General features: G+C 34.9%; 2 protein-coding genes across 2 annotated transcripts; both read right to left on the bottom strand.

Moving 5' to 3' along the window:
* Positions 1 to 10,382: 10,382 nt before the first annotated feature.
* LOC120355109 (breast carcinoma-amplified sequence 3 homolog) lies at positions 10,383 to 13,325 on the bottom strand. Its single transcript, XM_039443427.1, has 2 exons — positions 13,112 to 13,325; positions 10,383 to 10,694 (listed from the first exon to the last, which is right to left on the bottom strand). The coding sequence occupies exons 1-2, from the start codon at positions 13,323 to 13,325 to the stop codon at positions 10,435 to 10,437; spliced, it is 474 nt and encodes a 157-aa protein (XP_039299361.1). The 3' UTR covers positions 10,383 to 10,434.
* Positions 13,326 to 13,466: 141 nt separating this feature from the next.
* On the bottom strand, positions 13,467 to 25,729 carry LOC120355110 (breast carcinoma-amplified sequence 3 homolog). The gene is made up of 6 exons (XM_039443428.1): positions 25,662 to 25,729; positions 23,839 to 23,925; positions 21,872 to 22,124; positions 19,141 to 19,370; positions 15,045 to 15,211; positions 13,467 to 13,739 (listed from the first exon to the last, which is right to left on the bottom strand). Exons 1-6 carry the CDS (start codon positions 25,727 to 25,729, stop codon positions 13,630 to 13,632), a joined length of 915 nt encoding a protein of 304 aa, XP_039299362.1. The 3' UTR covers positions 13,467 to 13,629.
* Positions 25,730 to 27,068: the final 1,339 nt, after the last annotated feature.

Here is a 27,068-nt window from a genome sequence, read left to right on the forward strand (position 1 = left end):
TTTAATTCTCTAAATTCTCTAAAATCATTTTGTTGTTATAGATGTGCTAAATCATGCATTCTATGACAGACAAAGATATTGTTTGCAACCGATAAAATATTCATACTATCACATAATATAATACATATTTAAAATATGTATGTATTATCATAATTCTATGCTGAAATTTATCATAAGCTATGTCAAAAACTGAGATAAATCATAGATTACAATAGTGTTAACAGTGGCAATTTCCTGAAAAATCAAAGCGTGCTAAATATATATGACGGCTGAGGCATAACAAAAATTATACATTGGGCTTGTTGAGTCGAAACTTTCTATGATTATCTCTGTAAAGTAGCTTATCTTCCGTTCTTACTAGTTGAATCTAGATTATTTAGACAGTCCAATATGAAAATTCAGTAGATTCTAAAGATGAAAGCCATGCAAACATACAAATTAAGGAAGAGTAAGCATGCATAAAAGGTAGGAAAATCATGAAAGTGTTTCACAGTATTAACCACAAAGTACCCTACCGTATAAGATTAATTGAAAGACGATTCATCATCTTCTATTATTTTTGTTAACATATCGATTTTTCACCTCCACTCGCATCTTGTCATTCACTATACAAGGTTGGCAGAAGCTTTTCTTTATGTCGATTAATGTTTATTGAAATTGATTTTGATTAGGGCACCAAAAGAATAGATCATTTTCTATTTGAAGCATTCAAATTGAATCTATTGAACATGATTTCTTATGACTTAGCATTCACAGATTTAGTTGGGTGAAGCTATTTGAAAAATGTACCTGATTATAAATTCCATGGTTTTTATACCATTCTAGTTCATTGTGATCATTGAAGGGTTGAAGTGATGAGTTAGTTCAAGTGAATTCTAGTACACAAGTATATTGTGCTTATGATGGGCTCTTCTTTATTTTCTATCGATGTTTTGCTCCAGTAGAGAAAATTTAAAATGTTGGTTTTACATTTTATAAGCTTTATAAATAATATAAATTTATCCAATATTAAATTAATCGATGTTGACTTTCATTGTATCGCTTTGTATCAATGTTACTTGCACTGTTTGCAATTCATCACTATTCTCTTATGAATTAGTTTTTTATGAATTTCATGATCTGAAAATTGAAATTCAAATGCTATTTGGATGACGTTCACATTCCACTGGTTTTTTTTCAATAAGTGTTACGTTGAAGAGTGAGGCAATTCAATCCATTTGGAAGTAAAAGGAAATCACAGTGCGATTTGAACAGTGGATAGTAACTTTGAAATTCAGTTGCTCAATTCATTACGGCTTGATACTATCATTATTTTATAATTATAGTTGATCAGAAATATGGATTGTCTATAATGTTTATATTTCAGTTTGACCAATATTCTATCACAGTCTCGCTTTCATTCATAAACATCATAATCCTAAATACGTTGGTTACCTTAAAGATGTAGCTTATCCTACGTCGAACAATGTACAATATAAACAATTTTCATTAAATTATGATAATCATTGGAATTTCTGCCTGTGATTGAGGGAAAGTCATTTTATGAGCCTTGAAATTCATACCTAGGAAAAGTTTCATTATTACTAGAAATTTTGTTATTTTTACTATTTATTATAGGTACTGTACATTGATTTTTGTGATTATAGAGATCAACTACTTTATTCTGAATCAGGATAAGGATGAATAGGGAAATTGTGAGATGGGGATAACATCCATAGTTACATAGCATCAATTTGAAAGCTCTGATAATAATGATTTGAACGGAACTGCGATTCTGGCTTGGTATTGCCTCTTCATGTTCAGTGAGAATAGTAAGCTTCAGAATAATTCGTTCTCACTATATGTGATAATATTTGGTAACATTTGTTAATATTTGAACCGAATGTGCAACAAATTAATCTACTTTCAAATTGAAAACTTTTTTGTTCACGTGATCTGATGATATTCATTCCATTATCAAGTGTTTAAATTATAAAGAGTGATGAAACAAGTTAAAACACAAGAAAAGCTACGAAAATAAATTTTGAATCTTCATTTTTCACAAAATAAGGATAAGATGAAGAGTCGGACACATAATATATCATGAAACTTCGTTGAAAAACATCAATATCTGAAACTAGAGTTATCAAATTGTGTTACCTCTGACTCGTATGGGGAAGGCACACTTCAAATTAATATAATAAATTCAGTGAGAAAACAACGAAATCCTGATTTTCATCATGAGCATGGTTAAATCAAGAAAACTGTAATATTTTTTAAGAGTATTGAAAAGTGAAAATCTATATACAGGGCTTGTCAAAACAATAGACAAAATTGATTGTTTCGAGTGCCATACTGTATTATTCTGTTTACTATGGTGAAGGGAGTCAGCCGCGTTGGCTGTTTCCCCTTCCACAGCGTCAACTTGAATCGCAAATACATAACAATATACATCAATGGATTCGCAATGAATGTGGCTACCATAATTATTCGTCACATTGTTCTTTAAAACTACTTGCTTCGAAGTTAATTGGTGAAAACAAAAAAATCAAATCGAAAAACCCCTAAATTTTTACATTATATTATTTTATTAAGGAAACTGTTCGATTTATTGAGGAAATGAATTCGACTATTATTGTAGTCCTTGATTGAACGAATCGAATGGCATATGATAGATTTTTTTTGATTAATGATTACAGAGATAATTGATTTCCAGTTTGCTGTTTACTATGGCTAAGAGAGTCAGCCGCGCCGTTCCGCGTCGACTGTTTCCCCTTCCACGGCGTCAAATCGAATCGCAAATACATAACAATATACATCAATGGATTTGCAATGAGAGTGGCTACATTAATTGTTCGGCTCATTTTCTTTAAAACTACTTGCTTCGAAGTTAATCGAAGAAAACAAAAAAATCAAATCGCAAACCCCCTAAATTTTTACATATATATTATTTTATCAAGAAAACTGTTAATTTTATTGAAAAAATGAATGAATTTATATTGTAGTCCATAATGTAACGAATCGAATGGCATATAATATAGCTGTTTCCGATCAATGGGTACAGAGATAATTGATTTTCCGTGATTACCTGCATTTTTCAACTTTGAGGGGTGCTAGGGGGGAAAGCTCCAAGAAGATTTCTTGGGACTTTTGGGAGAATGACCCTCTGGGAGGGTTCTATCGATGGTAGAAGATTCAGCTTTTATTTAATTTTCGGATCGAAAAAACCTTTATTGACTGGGCTATAAGGTGAAATGAAAGAGATGTTGTCAACTGACTAAAGAGCAGTCGTTAGGTCATGTCAGAGGCCCTGAAATTGATCAGTTGCGACCTGAAAACGCTGACACCAGACCTCAGCCAGCCAGGTCACTCGATAAATTATTATTACGGTAACTCCATGTGGAACTCCACATGGTGGTGATGCATTGAAACTTCAGTTTAGATCTAATAAATCAAGTGAAACTGACAACATCTCTTCTATTTTACCTCAATTTTATGGAAAAATTCTATAACATCTCTGTTCATCGTGTCAATATTTACTTTTTATCCTCCGTAAAGCCTGGTTTTCATCAATAGAGTTAGTGGTAGAGAGTTCCCTGGGCAAGTATTAACTATCTTGTGAACTCCCAATGAAAACGTTTATGGTAGAGTACTAGTTTTTAGTGGAGTAGAGTGATACATCACCGTGGGATAGTACTCTACCACTTGCTTTCCCCCTCCACCGCTTCTCACTCTACTCTACCACTACTATGCCAATGAAACCAGTCTCGAGCTAATAGAGTAGAGTCGTACCGTAGGATATCAAGTTTAAGAAGTATTGTTATTTATTAGAAAGTGTTAGGTGTTTTAGGCTCATCTCTCACTTAAGCGACTCAGGTCGAGAAGAGACTCGACCCTGGTCGAGTGCAATGTGTTTCCAAATGGTGACAGTCAGACCAGTCGACTCTAGTCTTCGCGACTGTCACCATTTGAAAACACTTGCTTTCGACTAGAGTCGAGTCTCATCTCGACCTGAGTCACGAAGGTGTGAGTTGAACCTAAGTGTTAAATTATTGAAAAGTATTGACATTTTAAGGTTAGTTCTGTTCACTAAACAACACACTTTACCTACTATTCTCAATTGTAGTGGAAACAGTTACTCGACCAAGTAAGTAGAGTAGAGTTAGCTCGGTAGAAATAGAATGCCAGTTACTCGACCAAGTATGTAGAGTAGAGTTAGCTCGGTAGAGGTAGTATGCCAGTTACTCGACCAAGTATGTGGAGTAGAGTTAGCTCGGTAGAAATAGTATGCCAGTTACTCGACCAAGTAAGTAGAGTAGAGTTAGCTCGGTAGAAGTAGTATGCCAGTTACTCGACCACTAACTCTACTAGTGAAAACAAGGCTTAAGAGGGCATGTATAAAGAGATTGAAACCGGGAATGTTTGACGTCACGCAAAATAAAATCGACCATGAAAAAGCTCTGATAAACTGACGAGCAATATACCTCTTAGGCCGGTTACAGAGCTCGACCGACCGTCAGTGCGTATGTACCATCCTGACCGTACGCATCGATGAATCAGTTTTACACATTCAGAGCTCGACCAACCGTCAGTGCGTATGCACCATCCTGACCATACATCAGTTTTTCTGACTCACAAAATGGACGCCTTTACAGATTGTTATTGCAGCTTATTATCTTCGTAAACGAAAGATAAAAAGACGTAGATATCAATTTTACCCGATGGTCGCCCAAAGAGCATTTCAAAGGGTATTTAGTAACATTATATACATCATTGCGTGGGGTGAAGATACATTTTTCAATTACCTCAGAATGTCCATCAGAAATTTCGATGAGTCATTTCGAGCTTGTATCACCATTGGGAATACTTGCAGTCACTTTAAGCTACGGATCAAATAAATGTAGATAATATTGATGATATATGATTTTTTCAATACAAAATTTAGAAATGATTGAAGAAATGTATAGAAAAACTCTGAATTCAAATATGACACTATGAATTCACTCATTATGCTATTAATTCAATATCAGCTGATTGTCGGGCAGAGGTGTCAGCACATTGGTTATGTTGCGATCGGGCTACTGATCAGTACAGCTCTGAAAGCTTCTATTTGTTTCAATAGCGCGTCAGTCGACCGATGGAACGGATGCGCACGAGCTCGACCGACGGTATTCGTACGCTGTATAAAACGCATGGTCCTGATAGTACGCATGCGTGCCGTCAGTCCTGCTCTGTACGGATACATGGAATATCTATGGAAAAGACAAGCGCGACTGACGTACGCACTGACGGTCGGTCGAGCTCTGTAACCGCCTTATCTACTTCTACCTTGCCATGAAGTCACTTGCTAATTATGAGCAAGTCTGTACATGTGACATGTTTCATGACACAACTTACCAACTATACATGTGACATGTTTTATGACGTCGCTTGCTAACTATGGGGTCAGACTGGCTCGCTGTTGAAGATGAGGTTGGTGTGGTCTGTAAATGAGGGGGTGGGGGAACAGCCCCGACTGGCAGAGCTGAAACTCGAACTGGTGTCCTCCAAGCTACTGATGCTTTGGCATTGACCTCCACCTGTGAAAAACCGCAAATTAATCAATTAATTATCCGGTACAACAACAAAATAAGCAGAAATAATCAAATCAAGTTATTGCCAACGACAAATATTACACAAGTATAGGCCACGTCATAAAATCACATAATCATTAATATCGAGGCACCAAGCTTTGCTCGTTATTTATTTATTGATAAACAGAGCACAATTTTTCAAAATGATTGGGGAAGGACAAACAGGCACAGCCCAAAACTGTTTCTTCCCCGAATTTTGATTTATACACTATAAATGGTCCAAAAAGAAGGTTATGTTTCATACACTTGAATCCAGGTCCAATTTTATTCAGTCAAAATATTTAAAAACAGAAAAGTTCTAATTTAGATTGTTTAAAACCCTGTTTTTGACTACATTTTCGCCATTTTAGCCGCCATATTAAATTGCATTTGATCGAAATTGTTCGTGTCGGATCCTTATATTGTAAGGACCTTAAGTTCCAAATTTCAAGTCATTCCGTTAATTGGGAGATGAGATATCGTGTACACAGACGCACATACACTCATACACACACACACATACAGACCAATACCTGAAAACCACTTTTTTGGACTCAGGGGACCTTGAAACGTATAGAAATTTAGAAATTGGGGTACCTTAAATTTTTTCGGAAAGCAATACTTTCCTTACCTATGGTAATAGGGCAAGGAAAGTCAAATTACACACAAAATGGAGTGATCCATGGCCTAGTGGATACAGTAAGGTCCGGTCCACGTTATAATGGCAGTGGAGAAAGATAGGAGAACAACGTTGCCTCTGTCTTGTCAATGTCTTCTATAGACGGTAGCTGATACAGGTTTATTGATGTAATATTAACTGTTCATTCTTGTTTAAAATAATCAATTATATTCTATTAGGCAAGAAATTATATTTTTAAATAATTTCATAATAAATTTTTATAATTAGGATGAAATATTTTAATTAAATATTAATTCTACATTGTTAGAAGACGATCTGGCAACAGAGCAGAGCGAGAAAGAGATAGCGCTATCCGCTTTGTTGGATGATAGACAATTATAGCAATACCATTGCTAACCAAACACTGCCATTATAATGTGAACCTCACAATAGCGTAGCAGCCCAGACATCCCGGGTTCAAACCCACTTATCAGCAACATTTTCTAACATGGTCACTCCCGTGTTAAACTGGATGGGCATGTAAAACTGTTGGTCCTGGCTGAAGTATGATAGCCGTGAGGCCCATTGACGGCTTCAATTATACAGAGTGACACAGAATAACGGGAACTTTTAAAAACGTTTTATGGCGTTAATGGGAAGGGTAAAAATGATTTTATTCAAACTAATGTAAAGTTCAAGACTTGCCATTTGAGAATTATTAATAACATCACTTTTTGACAATTACTTCTTCAAGATGGCTTCCTCCTGCACGAACACACTCTTGAAATCTGTGTTGAGATTCCTGAACGATTGCTGCAACATTTTAGCTGGGATATTGTTAATTTCATTTTGTATTGTCTGTTATGATTAAACCACAGTTATTGATCAAGTTGTAAAAACGTTTGATTTGAGATAGCTCCACAAACAGAAAATCACAGGTGGACTGATCATGGGACCAGGAAACGCAGATGTTGCAGCGATCAATGAGGAATCGTCAACACAGATTTCAAGAGTGTATTTGTTCAGGAGGAAGCCATCTTGAAGAAGTAATTGTCATAAAGTGAGAGATGTTATTAATAATTCTCAAATGGCAAGTTTTGAACTTCACATTTATTTTATTTGCCAATATATTTTTCAATAATTGAATGTTGAATTTTTATAATTGAGATTAAATATTTTGTTGAGTAAGTCTATTTCTACATTGTTGAAAACGATCTGGCAAAGTTGCAGAGGTAGAAGAGGATAGCGTTAACTGCTTTGTCTGCAGATAGACAAGGATAGCAACACCAATACTAATCAAATACTGTCATAATGACTTGGACCTGACTATAGCTTACCTAGATGAGAGACTGTGGAATTGTGTAAAAGTGAGGACTTACAGCCGGCTTATAGATGAGGGATCAAGTTTCATTTTACTCATCATATCTCTATATATTTAAAAATGAATGTCTGTTTGTGTGTTTGTTAGTTTGTTTGTTCCCTATATACTCGAAAACTACTCTTGACAGAACAGCATAAAACTTTGGGAATATGTTGTGTGAATATTGGGATGGTTTATGACCAGAAATTTTTATAGGGGGACTAATAATAATTATTTATTAATCCATTTTACATACCTATGTTTTTGAAATTTTAGGCCGAGTGGCTACTTATAATTTAGCATCTAAAGTTACCAGCTGTATAATAAACACGTCACCCTGTGATCAATTGTGTACTGATATTAAAACGGTAATTTGGAGTTGAAGTTAGTGCACCGTAGTTGATTGGTACCAGCTGTAGATAATCGTTCCTCAGAAGACCTATACAAATAATTATCACTCCCCTATCATTGAGAAACTGGAAAATAATTTATTATTCATCTCATGAAAGAGAGTTGTTCATATTGCAATCATTAATTACTGAAGAATGGCAGACAAAATTGATTTTTTTTTTTAAATTTAGCTTAGCTTACTCATCCTAAAATGGAAGATGGAAAGAATATGGAATTCTGTGTAATTCATCGTACATCGCATATTTCCTGGACCATCTATTGACAATCAACAACTATGAAAACATTAAATTCATATTTGAAGCACCGATTTAACCTACCGGTATCTATTTTTTTAATTCAACACTTTACTGATAGATATTACTACCAATTGATCGAGAATATTTATGTTGCAATGTCGGAATAATAAATGCTGCATGACTAAACACATAGGAAGTCCGTATTGAGATATAAATGAAAATATTGATTGTCAGATAAATTTCATGATTCACCAAATAAAGTCAAGTTTGACATGAGATAAATTGACTTTTTGGCGGTACGAAGTTGGCCGGGAAAGCTAGTCAGGCTATAAAAGCAATAGGCACGTCTTACATAATTATTGTAATAACACAAGGATCTAATTAATTCTTGACAAACTGAAAACTTGTCCTACTGAAATCTTGAAGAATTTAAAATAGGCCTATAGCCATCCTCGGTAAATTCTGAAACTATATGTAAAATTTCAAGTTAATCAGTCCAGTAGATCAGACGTGATGATGCGTCCTATCCCGTGCCTGTATAAGCCAGTTATTTCCTTTATTATAGTATAGATGAAGTATGAGGTAAAATCATAATATTGCCTTTATTACTCACTTATTGAACGTGATAAAACACACGTTCATAAATTACACATTAGAAATTAAAGGCCGGTTTCCGAGCTCGGGATTTAGCTAAGTTCTAGACTTTAAACAGCTGCAGTCAGAAAATTGGCTTTCCGAAATGGGGCGTAGTCGCAGTCTACGGTTAAATTGAATTTCGAAAAACTAGAAAATTGAACACAAAATAAAATAAAGTGGAAATAGTGTAAATTTTCAGCTATTTTGAATTTTTAGGAATGTTTTATTTCAAGGAAAAACGTTTCCAATTTATTTGACCGAGCGAAGTGAGGTGTAAGATTCAAGTCGACGGTTTGGCATTTCTCTTAATGTTTAAATGTTTATATGTTTATACGTTGCGCATTTACGGCGAAACGCGGTAATAGATTTTCATGAAATTTGACAGGTATGTTCCTTTTTAAATTGCGCGTCAACGTATATAAAAGGTTTTTGGAAATTTTGCATTTCAAGGATAATATAAAAGGGAAAAGGAGCCTCCTTCATACGTCAATATAAGAGTGAAAATAAGACTATAGAATTATTCATCATAAATCAGCTGTCGAGTTGACTGTAAATTGCATGCCATGACGCATCCAATAATTCAATATCTCAATGTAACTTGGTGAAAAATTAGCAGCTGTGTAGACTAAGAATTGCATGCCTCATTGAATTTTTATGCACTATTAAATAGGACGAAAAAAACTTATAACAGCTCGTCTGGGCGCCTAGATGACTTCTGGTTTTCTCGCGCTAAATTCCGGAAAGTGTTATATGATAATTAAATCTTGTGTAAGCATGATCTAAAAGAATAAGAATGAATGATACATACAAAATGCATAATAAAAATGTAAAATATAATACGGTAGATCTAAATTATTTGGCACAGCCAGCAAAGTTAAACTTGTGCGCTAGCTGTGAGTTCATAAAGCAAACAGTGCGAAGTAGCCTATAGCAATACTGAAAAATGGAAAAAAATACCTATATATTACCTATTACCTATATAATAAATATTATAGTAATGCTTCTTATAAATAATATATTATAAGAATTGAATAATTTCGTGTTAAAACCAATTATACAGGTGATAACCAAAAACAAGTCATACAGCCAACATTTAATCTTCTAAATGCAAACTAATGAAGAAGAATACAATAAAAAATGAAATTTTCAGTTGTGAGCACATCCCAGTGCTTAAACAATTTTCATAAATAATACAAAAGAAAGACATTCAAAACTCAAAAGAACCATGAAAATCTGAACATATAAATAGTTAGTGTATCAGTGTGGATGTGCTTATGGTTTGGGACGTCGTTATAACTGCGCGAGGTCTACTGTTCACAGAAATGAGAAAATAAAGATTATCATAATAACTATGACTAGGCCTCGTTTCGGAAAGCCAATTTTCTGATGCCAGCTGTTTATAGTCTAGAACTTGGCTGAATCCCGAGCTCGGAAACCGGCCGTTAATTGCTTTACTAATTACGTAGAACAATAATTTGATTCCACGACTCATCTTCCAACTAATAAAAATAATATTCAAAAATAAATTGATGACAGTTTCCACTTCAGAAGTGGTTTTAATTCAGAAACTTTGAAATTTTGTTAATTTGATGGCGATGTTTGGTCTAATACCTGCGACAACCAGTGCTCGTCATGATGCGGATTGGGCTTGGCGTGGTTGTGGGGGCGGTTGCTGCCCCCCTGTAGCAGGGGGCAGTTGGCCCCTTGCAGCAAGGGGCTGGAGGCGGCGAGGGGCGGTTGTACCGGGTTGAAGAGGGGCGGCCACATCACCAGCCATTCCGCCTTGGCGTCCACCAACAGCTCAATGGCCGTGTCATCGGAGACACGGTCCTTCGATAGACCTGCAAAACGCAATCAATTACTGGTCAAATATTACAAACATTAAAGTAAAATATTTCAAAAATAATGCACAGGTTTCCGAAAAAATCTGTAACGTTCTTCACGCCTCGAAAGTTCTGAACTTATCATAAATCAAGAACTATAGTTTGTGTAAAATAAGTTGAGACTTGGCCCTCCATCCGAAGAAATTACAGGGTTGCCAAATCGTGTAAAATTGCAACTTTCTCAAATTTCCAATTCAACGTCAGAATTGGATAATATCATCCCCGATATCCTAGTAGTTCTGAAAAAGGTTCAGGGTTGAAGGATTAGAAGGAAATTTAACTTTTATGATAAAATTGGAAACATCGCGAAGAATTGTTTTTCTTTTGAATATTACTTCTCCCAGAATCATGGGGCGTCGTAATGCATAATTATTTTATATAAAATTACCGGGCAGAATGTCTCCTTTCTATTGGTGTCTGGATCATTTTTATCCGACTTATAGTTATTTTTTAATTAATGATTATGTTCGTCAATGTCGAGACATTTCGAGCATAAAACATGAAATTTTTGACATGCTAGAAACTTTTTTGTTTCAAAAGATAAGTAGGTGGTGAAAGCGAGAAAGTTTCTCACAAATAGTTGAAATTATTTTTCCAATTGTCAAACGTACTCGGAAGAGCGTATTTTGGCCTCTCAGGAGTTTCAAAGTCAAGGATAGCGGATGAATGGTGTGCCACCATATGCTATCAATAGCTGGGATCAACAAGAACAGAATACAGAACGATTGAAACATTCAGCAACTGTAAGCCGCATGATTATAAATAGTGAAAATGACAACCTCGCCTCGAATAATCCAAGCAGTGTTTCATTAGAGCCTTTCTAGAGGCAATCAGCTGCTTGCGTTTGAAATAATTCAGTCAAATATCTTGTAAATTGCCAGCCTTCAGCCTACAATTTGGTAAACAATGCATACCATGTAGCCGCTCTCCTAACTTTAAAATTCCTTGGAGACCAAAATACGATTTTCCGACTACTTTTGGCAATTGGAAAAATAATTTCAATTATTTGTGAGAAACTTTCTCGCTTTCACCACCTACTTATCTTTTGAAACAAAAACGTTTCTAGAATGTCGAAAATGTCATGTTTTCTGCTCGAAATGTCTCGACATTAAGGAACATAATAATTTATCTTTATGTTTATATGTTCCACATTTACGGCGAAATGCAGCAATAGATTTTCATGAAATTTAACAGGAATTTTCTTTTTTGAATTTCGCGTCGACGTATGTATAAGGTTTTATGAAATTTTGTAGTTTAAGGATAATATGTAAGGAAAATGAGTCTCCTTCGAACGCCAATATAACCGTAGAAATCTGACTATAGAATTATTGATCATAAATCAGCTGTCGAGTGGATTATTAATTGCATGCATTGACGCATGCAATTAATATATCAATGTAACTTGGTAAAATATCAGCTGTCATGTGGACTATTAATTGCATATCACACAATATATTGATAACTCGAAATAGCAACTGCTTTCAACTTCGTAAACTTTTAATGATAGTAGAATAGTTGTTCATAACGAATTTTTAGCATTGTCGGTACCTACAACAACCCAAACAGCCATTAGTTGTTTACACACAAATATCTCGCCGACACGACAGGACAGAGAATAATTTACTCCGATTGATAGTATTAGAGGAGGCTGTGGTTTATAAATGCGCGAGGTCTACTGTTCACAGAACTACTAGTTCTATTCACTGATATACGGTATATTCCGTATATTATGCTGATATATCATACAGACGAGATATCAAGATTGTAAGAGAAATATTATATAATAATGGTACAATGAATATTTTTACGTTCAACATTTTTCAATCAATGATCGATTTATCAAATTTATTATAAATTAAATCTTAATTAACAGAAGAGCCAGAAATAAGCGATTCATTTTGTAAAGTTTGTTTAATGATTTTGGCAATAATATTTCTTTATTTCTTTCTTCCTTTTTTTCTTTCTTTCAAAAAACATGTTGGTTTTTCAATACGTGAGCAACAAATATGCGATGTGCATGCCCTGAAAGTTTCAGCCGTTTAGAAGTATTGAAACTCTAAATCAAGATAAATATTGTATGAATCGTAAGAGTTGTCAATGTCTTTAAAAGTTATATATTTTTTGAGAAAAGACTTACAAAGTCGCATAATTTAACATTGTAGAAACAGGAAGAATAGATTTTTAGAGCACGTCATTGTCACACCGAACACCTGGTTTGAATTTGTTACTGCTCATCTTTTAATGAACACTACCTTGTATTCTAGGTACATTGCTTTTATCTAATAGCGTCATACCGTAATTGCATGCAATGACTAATCCACTCGCCAGCTCAATTTTAATTATTTTTTGTATTTTGTGTATCATTGAATACCAACCGGCGATATGTCTTGGCTCCAGGTCATACTGTAACAAAGCCCCTGAGGGTGCCGACATCACATAGATGCTGCTGTCAGATTTGCGCTGCTGTGACGTCATCACTCCGCCCCCACTGCCTCCAACGCCACCACCTCCACCGCCCCCCACCCCACCATACTGGCCACCGCTCCCCGTTTGCAGCAGACCCGGAGGCAGAGCGGCGCTCGTCGTCATTTGTACGTACTTGTCGAGAGTGTGGATACGGCATTAAAGACCATGCATTCTGTAGACGTGTCAGCTAAATGACGCACGTATAGTTGGGGTCTTCCTTCAAGGTCACTCAAACCAAGTGCTGACTTTACAATAATTACCTGAGCGGCTTCACAATCACCACTGGCCGTAGGACTGCCCTGAGCAGTCTGTGCCGGGGAAGGCATCGGCTGATGTCGCTTCAGTTGAGCTAGCGGCTGCACCACCACTGGTGAATGGGGGTGCTGGTGCAGGCTGCGCTGTGACAGGGGCGGAGTTAGGGGCGGAGCTACCCCTGGCGTGGCGCCCCCACCCGCGTCGCTGTGGTGTCCACTGCCCACAGGGCTGTTGCGTCCACCGCCGTCACGACGCTCTGACAGGCCTGCGCTACGGTGAAACCTAGGCCGTAAAACACACAATCACACATTTGCAAATTTGAATCTATAAGAGCTAGTTTATAAGAATATAATAAACAGAGAGAGTTTTATATTTGCTTTACATTCAACAAGTATAAATCCAGGCACACACAAATACATTTTTGGTCGTCCTTATAAATTCTATTAGATTAAACAGATGATGTTTGTCAAGCTCCGTTCAATCTAAATATCGGGGCGCTCGTTATTTGTTTATTGACTTTTGATAAACCGAACACAATTCTTTAAAATTATTAGTACTAACAGGCACAGCCTAAAACTATTTTTCCCCGAATTTTGATTTATTCACTATAAATAGTCCAGAAAGTAGGTTATGTTCCATACACTTGAATTCAGGTTCAATTTTCTGTTCAAACATTTGAAAACAAAACAAAAAAAAAATTTAGATTATACACAAACCAAATTGAATAACAAAATAACACACTAATATCACTTGAAATTGTCAAATAATGATCATCTTTGAAAATTATAATATACTCTAGTTTAGGAGGATTATCATGTCATGTCAACAAATCAGATTATGTTGATCAAATCGATTAAAAATTGTCTAGCTAGATAACATTTCTCGCTGATTGATTATGATTACACAGCTGGAAATAATTCTGTCTCTTTCCCACACAGGCACACGCATCTTCTGTTATCGAGAGACGACGAAATTATCATCTGTTTTCCAAGGATGAATTATCCTTTTAATGTCGTTCAGCGAGTTTTCCAAAGAATAGATAGATGGATAGATGGATATATATTACGTCTGGTTGGCCTCAACGGCGTCAGACAAGTCAAAGTGCTAGCAAAAGCGAGACACCATTAATTTTTCATTAAATTTATATCTAGTATATAATTACTATTTGTCTTTGACTCTATTACAGTAATCAAAATAGTCCTTCAGACTATAAAAGCATTCCTCCTTTAGAAATAATTTCAAACTTCGTTTAAACTTTTTTATCGTTAATATTGAGACCTAGTGCAATCGAATCTTTATATCATAAACCTACTATGTTCCAAATTTCGTGGAAATCGTTAGAGCAGTTTTCGAGATCCGTAAAACATAAATAACCAGATATAAAAATAGCCAAATATAAAAATAACCAGATATAAAAATAACCAAATATAAAAATAACCAGATAAATACAGAAATTGCTCTTAATATAATAGGATTATTATTAAAATTTTCTCATTCGTCTCAAGACTAGATAGCAATAGAATGAGAGAGACTTTGGGTGAATCTAGAAAATATTGCCGAATGTTTGTACGTTTTGTGATTGCTTACCGTGACAATTTGTTGACAACATGCGGTGTAGTGTGTGTGCGTACACCAATGGAGCCTCCGTACGGTGTGATGGGAATATGTGAGTTGTGCCACGCATCGAGCTCACGGACACCCAACGCGAGTCACACGAGAACGCCACGTCCTGGATACGCGCCGTCGTATCGCCCCTACACAACAATATTAACGTACAAATTATCTCAAATATGCGTGCCACACCTACACAAAAGCACAACCACTAGTTAACTACAAAAGCACTTAAATTAAAAATTGAAAGCTGGATAAAGACAGAAGATATCATACCTAAAATATTTTAATTTGATGTACATATACTGTCTTCCTCAGTTCCTCTGAATTTATTATTAGTAGGGCTATACTCCCAGATTAATTTTTCTTCTGAGTTTTAAGTTTTATTTTTTGTGTCATGTGTACTGTATTGTATTGTTTTTCTAATTCTCTCTTTGCTTACAAAAGGAATTGCATATATGCTACAAATGAATTACATTATGTTACTAAATGGATTACATATGTACAGTGAATTGTAGATTAATAATTACATGAATCATCTCTTTTTCTTTTGAGTTTTTCAATTATTATGTATTCATTCTAGTTTTTCTGCTCTCTTAGTATTTCACTCTTAGTACTTCTTCTTTTCGGATTGAAATTTTATTTTTTTCTAGTTTTTCATACATTCCATATGTTTCTTTTTTCCTTTTTTCTTTATTATATTTTTTCTATTTTCGACTGAATCTCAAGCCACTAATTATAGCCGACTGGATTACTCGTTGTCATCGCTCAAACTACTTAGTTTTGCTGGTAACGCCAATGATAATATTATAATCGATTTTTAAATGGAAAATATTTTAATTTTAAGTTTTTGCAATGTATTGTATATAAAAATTTTTATATTTTTCACATTTGTAAAGTTTGTTTAATGATTTTGGCAATAAATATTTCTTTATTTCTTTATTTATTTATTTATTCCATTTAATAGAATTACTAATTCATAAATTTCTAGCTATTTAATTAGTTTAGGCCTATAGCATAGAAGAAAGATAGCATAATAATACATCTATAGTGAGGTCCACATTATAATGGCAGTGTACTGTTGCTGTCCTTTTCTATCATACAACAAAACAGATAGGACTATCTCTCTCTCACTTTGCAATGTTGTCTATTTGCCAGAATATTTTATTTTTACTTTTGACAGTGACTGTACAAAAGTGAACAAACAATTCTCAGCCGCCATTTTTTTTCTTCATTCTATCAAAATACTTGAGTACACAAGTCGAATAATTGATTTAAAATGTATTTTTGAAACAATGAAATAATTTAGACATTACCGTATAAGAAACACAAATCAAAATACCTGAAATGACATTTTAAAAATTGATAACTAACAGTCCTAGACTTCATCCATGCTTCAGTGAGCCTACACGTATAGGTTGGACCTACTCGTACCGGTATAAATAATATTGAAAAGTTATTTCCGAATTAATCCATTGAAATTACTTATTTTTAAATAGGATTTCTATTATTTTTAAGAGAAATTGGAATAGAATACCTACTAAATAACTTAATTTCTGTTGTTTTAAAATTCAGATTGTGGTATCACAGCTTTTTAAATTAGCCGCCATTACAGGTGTGTATAGAAATAAAAATCTGATCTCAGTTATAAAAGCAAACTTTTTAATCAAATTATGAAAAAATATATTTTCTTGATTAATTTGACATTAAATTGATCATTCTATCAAGGAATTGATAATTATTATTAGATTAAATTTAATGGGATGAATTGAGTAACAGCTGTGTACAGTCAGTGGCAAAATGGAGAGACTTGGCAACGTTTTTCTCCTATCTTTCTTGACTGCCATTATAACGTGGACCTCACTATAACACGTATTTGTTGATGCTTTGTTGTTGTTTGCATGTATTCTTTTTGTTTATTTGCATTAAGAGTGTATGTGTTAGTGAATAAATAGATTGAATTGAAATCTCATGGTATAGGTCGTTTATGTCCGAAGTTTCAAGCCGATTTTTGTTAACTCAAGCCGATAACTGTCTATTATTACTGTTTTGGCCGGGTGAGAGTGTAAGAACGGCACATTTTGAGACACTATTATCAGCTTGAGTTAACAGTGAAATTTGGATCATAAACGTCCTATACCATGGGCGTATCTTCTTAGGCTATATTTATTAAAATGACCTTAATGGTCATTTGAATAACCTAACCTAACCTAACCTAACAGTATCTTGATTGGAAACAATATTTCTAAATAGTTTGACCAAAATACAAACCCGTAAGATCTAAACCCGTGTCACAAAATACGAAGTAATATTACTCATGCGCGAGAGAGAGCGGAAGATCCGTCAATTATTCAGTTTAGCTGCAGTTTTATTTTATATCTTGTAATATTTATTCTTTGAAAGCATTCTGCTCGTCTACTTCCTGCCAATAGGAAACATCAACTCAACTGTGAACTGTGAGTATTAATTGCCCGATCACAAATTGGCATTACATTATGCACTTATAGAAGGGTACATTAACCATCAAGAAGGTAGCAACTTAACATGGAGAAACATGTAATCTATATGAATTAATAAAATCGAGCCTCGAATTTTTACATTCAATAATTTTTTATGAATGCACCGAATTTGATGATTTTTTAAGCTGTGTTCGTTATGTTCAGAACCAGGTTTATGGCCTATCAAATTCATAATCCGACTTCAGGACTCTCTCCTACGGTCATTCAAAGTTTACATGTATCCTTATGGAAGAAAATTGTGAGCTGGCAACACACATAAATGAAAATCATCTGTTATAATCATTGCGTCATCCAACAGCCGTCAATAGATAATAGACAAGAGTGTGTGCTAATCCATAACCACTCATGTATTTTATTCTAAACGCCCCAACTAGAAACAAAATGACTGTTCTGTGTGTAACCATCCAGCAGTGCGGCCTCAGGTTAAAGACATTGCTTTGTTACGAATAATTGTGCTGTCTTCGGTGTTTAGAATTAATTGATTTTTAGTAAATTATTCATTTTGGAGTTGGATAAATTATCTATATAAATGAAATCCATAAAAATCCCCCGATCCAGTTACTCATTCAGTTACATTTATATTAGGTACAGTTATTTATTTATTTATTTATTATTATTTCATCCACTGACCACCTGTGATAGGGGTATAAGGATATGTCAATTTGTCATTAATCAAACAGTAACATGTTTTCTATCTTCTCAAACCTCCATCTTGAGGTTTGCAAAAATCTTTGTATTCCTCCACTGAGTAGGCACATATGGATAGCAGCTCACTTTTCAATAAAAATCTGAAAGCTTTACCTGTCTTTTCATAGAATTTTATTACATAGGCTATTTCAGTTATTAGTCACATATATTCAGTTACTTATTCAGAATTATTATTAATCGATCTTTTTCAATACTTGATTTATCAAGGATGATTATAGGCCTGTTTTCAATTCTTCAAGATTTCGGTAGGTCAAGTTTTTATTTGGACCCTTGCGGAGCACAAGTTACCTGCAAGTTTTTAATAAAAGTCAGTATTTGAAGTTATTACTGATAAAAGTAATCAATTTAATACTATTGATTTTTATCAAAACCCTTGATTCTCCAATTATAATTTCGACATCAGGGTTTGTCGTCACTCACCAATTTATTTAAAAAGTTTGTGAAGCGATTAATTTTCTAGCTATCTTCCAAGGTCACGCATTAGATTTTTTATAAGAGTTTTGAATCCCCTGCATATTTTGAGTGAGTAAAAGGAGTGAACGGGGAAGCACATGAGTGATTTATGCAAAAAGATAGCATAGATCAAACTACACGTCGATTAATTATATGCGTGATCAATTAATTTGTCAGTTATGATTTTATCGTACACGCACATGGAAGAGTATGCTGAACTGATTATTTGGTCAATAGCAAATAATAGGATGGTCTGGATTTGAGGATTGTTAGTATGGGTTATAGATTTTGATGTGTGCATCCAGCTAAAGTTTGTCATGAGATGCATCAACTATTTGACGGTACAAAGTTCGCCGGGCCAGCTGGTTTGTGATAGTTTGTTTGATACAGACCTGTAGAGCGTATAGAGCTGATGCACCTCACTCATACTGGATCCACTGAGATGTGGCTGAATGCGAAACAAATGGAAGCGGTGGCCTCGCTTGTCAACTGTCAACAGCAGCATGCCACTCGGGTCGAAGGCCAACGCCACTAGCGGCTCCATGTGGTGGGCGACAAAGTGCGCCACTATGTTCTCGCCAAGGGCGCCCGCTCCACCACCTCCGTTCTGCCACGAGTTGCCCTGTATAACATGAATAAGTATGACCTATAATGCGTGCAAGGCCAATGTCACTATAATGAGTATGACCTATAATGCGTGCAATGCCACTGTCACTATAATGAGTATGACCTATAATGTGTGCAAGGCCAATGTCACTATAATGAGTATTGTTTGTATATCATGTGATGTTACTTAATCACATGATAACTGTTTGATAAAATAATAAGTTGTTTACTGAGTTTAGTTTGTTATCTACGTAAATAAAGATGGTTGCTTCAAATGGCTAAGAATTTATTAAGATATTTAAACATGGCGCAGTCAAGGAATTGAACAGAAAAGGAGAATTCATAACGACAGGATTGAGTGAGTAATAAGATTGGGTAATTATCATATTATTATATTTTTTCTTAAAAGACGAACATGGATTTCAACAAGCCAGAACCGTTACTATGCAACGGGGAAAATGTTTCACAAAATTTCGAATTATTCAGGAAAAATATCGTAGATTATTTTATAGCGACTGAGACAAATAAAAAATCCAACCAAATTCAAGTTGCAAGATTTAAAAACTTGTTAGGCAATGAAGCTTTGATTTTATATGAATCGTTACAAGATGTGGATGAGCCAGAAACGGTAGAATCAATATTAAAAATATTAGAGACCTATTGTTTACCAAAAAAGAATGAGATCATGAATGTATACAATTTTATAGCTTGCAAACAAGAGGAAGGTCAATCATTTAATTCATTCTATACAACTTTGAAGGGGCTAGTGACAAGATGCGAATTTGGGGAACGAGAGAATGAGTTATTGAAAACTATGATTGCATTGGGGTTAAGGTCGAAAGAAATGCAACAACGTGTGTTGCGAGACAACGCCTCGTTGGAGAAAATAATTGATTATTGTCGCAGTGTTGAAATAGGTGAAAAACATGAGAAGTCAATAAATGAAGAAAAGTCTCGAAAGGAAGTGCACCCAGTTTCCAAGTATGATAAAAGGAAAACAAACTCAGTAAACAACTTATTATTTTATCAAACAGTTATCATGTGATTAAGTAACATCACTCCACGTTGCCGATACTCTGTCTTGTCAATGCCTTCTATAGACGGTAGCTGATACACATTTATTGATGTTATATTAACTCTTCATTCTCGTTTAAAATAATCAATTATATTTTATTAAGCAAGAAATTATATTTTTCAATAATTACATAATTAAGATGTAAAGAAATATTTTGTTAATTAAATATTAATTCTACATTGTTAAAAGACGATCTGGCAGCAGAGAAAAGCGAGAAAGAGATAGCGCTATCCGCTTTGTTGAATGATAGACAAGGATAGCAATGCCATTGCTAATTAAACACTGTCATTATAACGTGGACCTGACTATAGCGGCTCCATGGTGGGCGACAAAATGACTACTATGTTTCAAAAATAGAATAGAAATTTTTATTAGCTGATAAATACTTGAAATAGTATTGTGGGTCTGTCACATAATATATATGGATTACAATATGGAATACGGTAAATTCTAAAGTATAAATTTCAATATAACGAATACATATTGCGAAGACTTATAAACATTAATCAATCTAACACAACAATAATTCAATATAACAAACAAATCAGTCATATTGATAGAAACTATTTACAATATCACAAGGGAGATCAAAAAGCTCTCCAACACTGTACTTCAATGGGTTCTCTAAAAGCATCATTTCACAGTTTGTTTTGAAGTCACATACTAAGATTCCGGGAACACAGCGGTAATTTATTGACCGAGCGAAGTGAGGTCTAAGATTCAAGTCGACGGTTTGTCATTTCTCTTAATGTTTATATGTTCATATGTTTATATGTATATATGTTTATATGTATATATGTTTATATGTTGCGCATTTATGGCGAAACGCGGTAATAGATTTTCATGAAATTTGACAGGTAAGTTCCTTTTTTAATTGCGCGTCGACGTATACAAGGTTTTGGAAATTTTGCATTCCAAGGATAATATAAAAGGAAAAACGAGCCACCTTCATTCGCAAATATTAGAGTAGAAATCAGACTATAGAATTATTCATCATAAATCAGCTGACAAGTAATTACACAGATTTGTGGAGAAGCCAGTCTATTGCTGTATTTCCATATAAGGTCTATAGTTTCAATTAGTTACTTTTGGATGAGAATACTGCCTGACGTGTACTGTTCACAGAACTACTAGTAAATAAAATAAATCTGAGTACCTTTTTAAATTATTTTGTCACGACATGCTTCGGCTACTAATGCCATTTTCAAGAGAAAAAACGAAATGGTAGACTATTACAAAGGTTTACATGGTTGACAAAATAATTTGAAAAGGTACTCAGATTTATTATTTTATTTATATTAAAAGTAGCCCTAAAGATAAAATACAATATATATGGCTTGCTTTTTGCTTTTATTGTAGCCTGATGTTCAGGCTACTTTCTTTTATAATAGATAAATAAATGGTCAATATAAATGTATCTTGAATGTTCCAGCGTTACTCACCTGAATATCGATGACAGTGACCACACCAGGCGTTGCGTTGGCGTCTGTGCCGTTGACGAGTGTCGGCGAGGAAGCTGAGGCCGAGGCTGAGGTTGTCTGAGTCAAGTGTGCACTGAGGCCTCGCAGTCCCTTGCCGAGTGACATGGCCGCGTGCAGCACGCTTGCCGTGTACGAGCCATGGGCGCCTCCCTCGTCGCTTCCGCCCACCGAACGCCACCACGACACAAGGCGTTTGTCGGCGAACGCCAGCCATCTACGAATGCAATCACAAATCAAATAAAATACTTGGGCTATACTTATTCTAAGACTTACTGTTGTATTCAGTAACACTTGGAAAAACTTACAAAACAGATCTATCATGCACTTTTTGCGCTGAGAACTGTGAGGACTGCATCCACTATAAAGACAGGTCAGAAGGTGTATCATGGATATTTTTAGCCCTAATACGCTACAGCATCTTCTTTTGGGGAAATAGTAAAAATAACTTATATACAATATTTAAGATGCAAAAGAAAGCTGTTCGTGTTTTGGAGGGCTTGCGGCCATCCAATTCATGTAGGCCCATTTTTAGAAAATACAGGTTTCTCACGGTCCCAGCATTGCACTTCCTTGAGACTGTAAATTTTGTCTTCAGAAATTCAGAGAGATTTGAAGGAAATGTAGTTTGCCATGGCTATAGCACAAGAGCAAAGAGTTCAGCTGTATATCAGTACCCCGCTCACAGACTGACACTTTTGGAAAAAGGACCATATTATTCGGGACTCAAGCTCTTCAATTGTCTACCCGAAAGAATACGGTTATGTGGTAGTCATAGGCTTTACTTGTCTTCAATTACTAATGTACTTGTGGAAGCGTGTCCCTATACAATGGAGGAATGTTGTGGTGCCTTCATACTTTGAGTTGATACAGATGCATACACTTTACATAGAAAAATGTTCATGACATGTTACATGCCACTTGAGCTCTGCTCAGATTTGTGGCTTCACGTAACAAATGACAACAATAATAATAATAATAATTCAAACTCTGATAATTATTCTTATCTGATATTTATTAATTTTTATTGTTTGTTATCTTTATGTTCACTGCCGGTTGCACATATTATTATAACTGGGATAGCAGTTGGTGATGGTTAGCCGGTCCTCCAGTGTTTATTTTAGTTTATTTTATAGTAAATTTGGCTAACTAACTGATTTATTAGCTGATTCATACGGTAACTTACCGTACATTTATTTATTTATTTATTCTTACAAAAATCTAGGAGTGCAACAGGCATAACAGCCCAAACGCACTCATGAATACAGGAAATAAATTATTAAAAATTATTACAGAAAAAAAGATATATATAAATACTAGGAAAGTAATAAAAGAGAATGTTTAAAATGGTACATGTGAAAAACAGAAAAGAAAAATAGTATAATAGCTACTCTGAGAAAGAAAAGAACAATGTTGAAGGTAAATAATAAAATTTGAATTTTGATTATTCAATAAGATCAATCATAACCACATAAAATAACACATATAACCTACGTATTACATATGGTTCTAAGAGAAGTGATAAAAGAACTAGAGAAAAAGGGATCAAAAGGGAAGTGGAAAAAATATTAAAAGTTAGTTAGTGGAAAAAGGGTGACCATGGAGAGAACAAAGAAAAGGCTATTGTGAACCAGAGTAAAATAAGAACAACAGGTCTATATTACTCTTCAATTGAAGAATGGAGACATTTTTCTCTTGAAGCTCCATTTAGACAAGGAGAAGAGATCCACCTGACCATCACAGCAGAGAAATATACGAGGAATACGATTCATTGGTGAGTAATAATGACCAACCGTGTTACATCTACAGATTGAGAACTCTTGCCGATTACGATTATTGAAGACAGGAACCTTAAAATTCAGCCTTTCCAACAGATTAGGACTGCTCACGGAACCGTTCACAAGACCATAGAGGAATAAACAAGAAAGTACCTTCCGTCTGGATGCCAAAGTCTCAAAGCCAACATGCTGCGCAACACACCAGTTGGAAACCCCAAAGGACAAGGACGATTCTGTTTTCTACAAAATAACAATCTCAAAAATTTATTCTGAACAATTTCAATCTCATGTATCAGACCCACCTGATGGGGATCCCAAACCACCGCGCAATATTCAAGCAAGCTCCGAACAAGGCTAGGAAAGAGAGCCATCAAGCCTTCAACATCTCTAAACCTAGCCGTAGATCTCATGATGAAACCCAGCATCCCATTAGCCCTACCAACCAAAGAATGGACATGGGAGCAAAACTCAGAGAAGAATCAAACAATACACCCAGATCCTTGAAACTATCGACTCTAGAGAGTTGAAAGCCGTTAATTCTATAATTGAAAATAGGATAATTCAGCTTACGAGTGAAGACCATAAATTTACATTTGCCAACATTGAGATCGAGGCCGTTATCCGTGCACCACCCCGAGACAAAATCCAGGTCACTTTGCAGCAGAACAGAGTCATTATGGCAATCAATCTTCCTGTAGATCTTCAAGTCATCAGCAAACATCAAACAATTGGATTGCAACTGGCAGCCAGGTAGGTCATTAATAAACATTAAGAACAACAAAGGACCCAAATTACTACCCTGAGGCACACCAGAGGAACTGACATAAGTGCTAGATTTCAAATTCAAGACAGAAACATAATTAAGACGATCACTCAGGTAGTCAGAAAAGAAACTAACAAGCTGAGGCACCAAACCAAAACTAGATAATTTGCAAACAAGCCGCTTATGACTGATTCTATCAAAAGCCTTGGAAAAGTCAGTGTATACTACATCCACTCTACCCCCAACATCAAGCGCCTCTGAAACATCACGTTAAAATAATAAATTATAAAAACCGGTGATTTTTTAGTCCTGTTACCTATTTTTAATACTTGGTAATTTTTTCCCTAATAAAGGTAAATTTGTTTTGTTCCGAAGTTGGTAGCCCTACCACTCAGTATACACAAGAACAAAGTGGAGTTTATTATCCTTAAGCTGTGTAACATTTTGTGATGATTCCGGTCGTGTTATAACAAATGTCTTTTACCATAGAACAACGGATTTTCATAATAAGCAGGGTTTAACTTCCTCCAAGTTCCCAGACCTCACATCCCCTGATTACTTGTTGTGGCTACATTAAGTCTGAGCCTCCAAACACATCCGCACAATTTGATGAACTGACAGCCATGTGACAGACTCAATCACGAATATTTCCAATATAACTCTGAAAAAGGTTTCTGCTAATATGGTGAAAAGGTCCGAGCGTGTATAACCTCAATGGGTGGACATTTTGAGCATATGGTGTAATAATTTCAGTAACTAAGAAATGTGAGTAATAAATATCAATTTTCTTTTGTAAATAACAACTATTATTTTTTTATTAATACCCAATTTCCGTCTTTAAATTACATCAAAATTGGGTAACAGGAATAAAAAATCACCCTGTATTTTATTAAGCAAGAAACTATATTTTTCAACATTTCATAATGAAGATGAAATATTTTGCTAATTGTAGAAATTACTACTACATTGTGGAAAGATGATCTGGCAACAGAGCAGAGCGAGATAGAGATAGCGCTATCCGCTTTGTTGAATGATGGACAAGGATAGCAATACCATGCTAATCAAACACTGCCATTATAACGTGGACCTCACTATAGAACGACTGGTCTGAGTGTCACCATTTGAAAACACATGCTGTGTCGCAGAGGGACTGGAGTTGGGTGGCAGTCTCTTATCAACGTGAGTCGCATAAGTGTGAGTTGTGCCTTAGAACCTGGGTCCACTATCGAGCGCCAGTTGGCCAGCACGATTTGCAACAGTGCGGAGAGGGGTAAGGGCCATATGGATAAACCAAGCATATGCTCATGAGCATGAGCATGGAGCAAAAGGTTTTGCTCATGAGCATTAGGTTGAAGCATAAGCATTTGCTCATTTTATATGAATAAGCTTTACCTTATACTCTTACCTTATGCTCCTGAACACGGAGCAAATGCTCACGTATTTTAACGATTTCTCATCAGCTGATTCGCCTTTCTGGCCTTACTTTGTTTTTATAGCTCACGTGAGCGCTAAATATGCAAGTAGGAGACACCGCTTGTGTTTGCGTCGTCTGCTCTGTTTTCTTTTATGAATTGAGTTTAGAATTTTGAAAAAAATAGCGTAAAAATGTCATCTCTATAATAATCTTCAGCATAATCTTATAATATCAATAGCCTTCTTATAATCGTCTACACTCTCATCTTCTTAAATGCCTATTTCCTATTCTGTGATGGCTATCTTTATATCAGATAGTTTCTTTTGTAGGAATAATGGCGATATATCATAGTTGAATCTAAAAATAGTTTTATAGTTCTCAACCATTGGTTGTGATCGTATCTGGTATAGTTTCCTCTTCCTCATACGAATTAGTTGAGCCATTTTACTATGAGCAAAAGGTGAAAAGCTGCTCTAGACTCACCAGTTTTGAAGCATTTGCTTCAAAAGTTGAGCAAATGCTCTAGTTTATTCATACAAGTTTGAGTATAAGCTTTTACTTTTGAGCAAATGCTCAAACTATTTTTTGATGAGCATGAGCAAAAGGTTTTGCTCACGTTATTCATAGAAATTAAGCAAATGAATGAATAATGCCACGAATAATTTATTTGCCAAAAACTACAAAAAAAAAAACTTTACAAAAATAAATAAGTATATGCTACGCATTTAACTAAAATACATAATGTAAATTTATTTAATTTTCAATTATATATTTTTAATGGCATTGCTAGCATAGACAAAATTAGTCTGTTCACTAGCAATGAGTTGAGATTAAAAATAATAATAAAATAATAATAATACTCAGTAATATATTCAGAAAATAAATAATGATGTTCTCAATTTTGCAACATTCAATATGGAGCTTTCATATTTATTTTCAAAACCCTGGACTACAGATGAGAAACTAAAAAATTACGGATTCATGTTTATTATATTAGTTTTCTATGAAAAATTTCATTTGAATTGCTAAAATTTTTGTGTACATTACTTAATCACAAAATTAAAACAATATTTTGGAAAATGTTAGATTCAACCCAGTCATCAATTAGAGTAATAAAGTTTTTATTATTTCATGTGTTAACAAATTTCTAGGAATTCTATTTATGAGAATATTGCAGTTGTGATCAAATTGCCTTCTACTTACTGA

Source organism: Nilaparvata lugens, chromosome Y, assembly GCF_014356525.2.
Source record: "Nilaparvata lugens isolate BPH chromosome Y, ASM1435652v1, whole genome shotgun sequence".
Taxonomy (NCBI): Eukaryota; Metazoa; Arthropoda; class Insecta; order Hemiptera; family Delphacidae; genus Nilaparvata; species Nilaparvata lugens.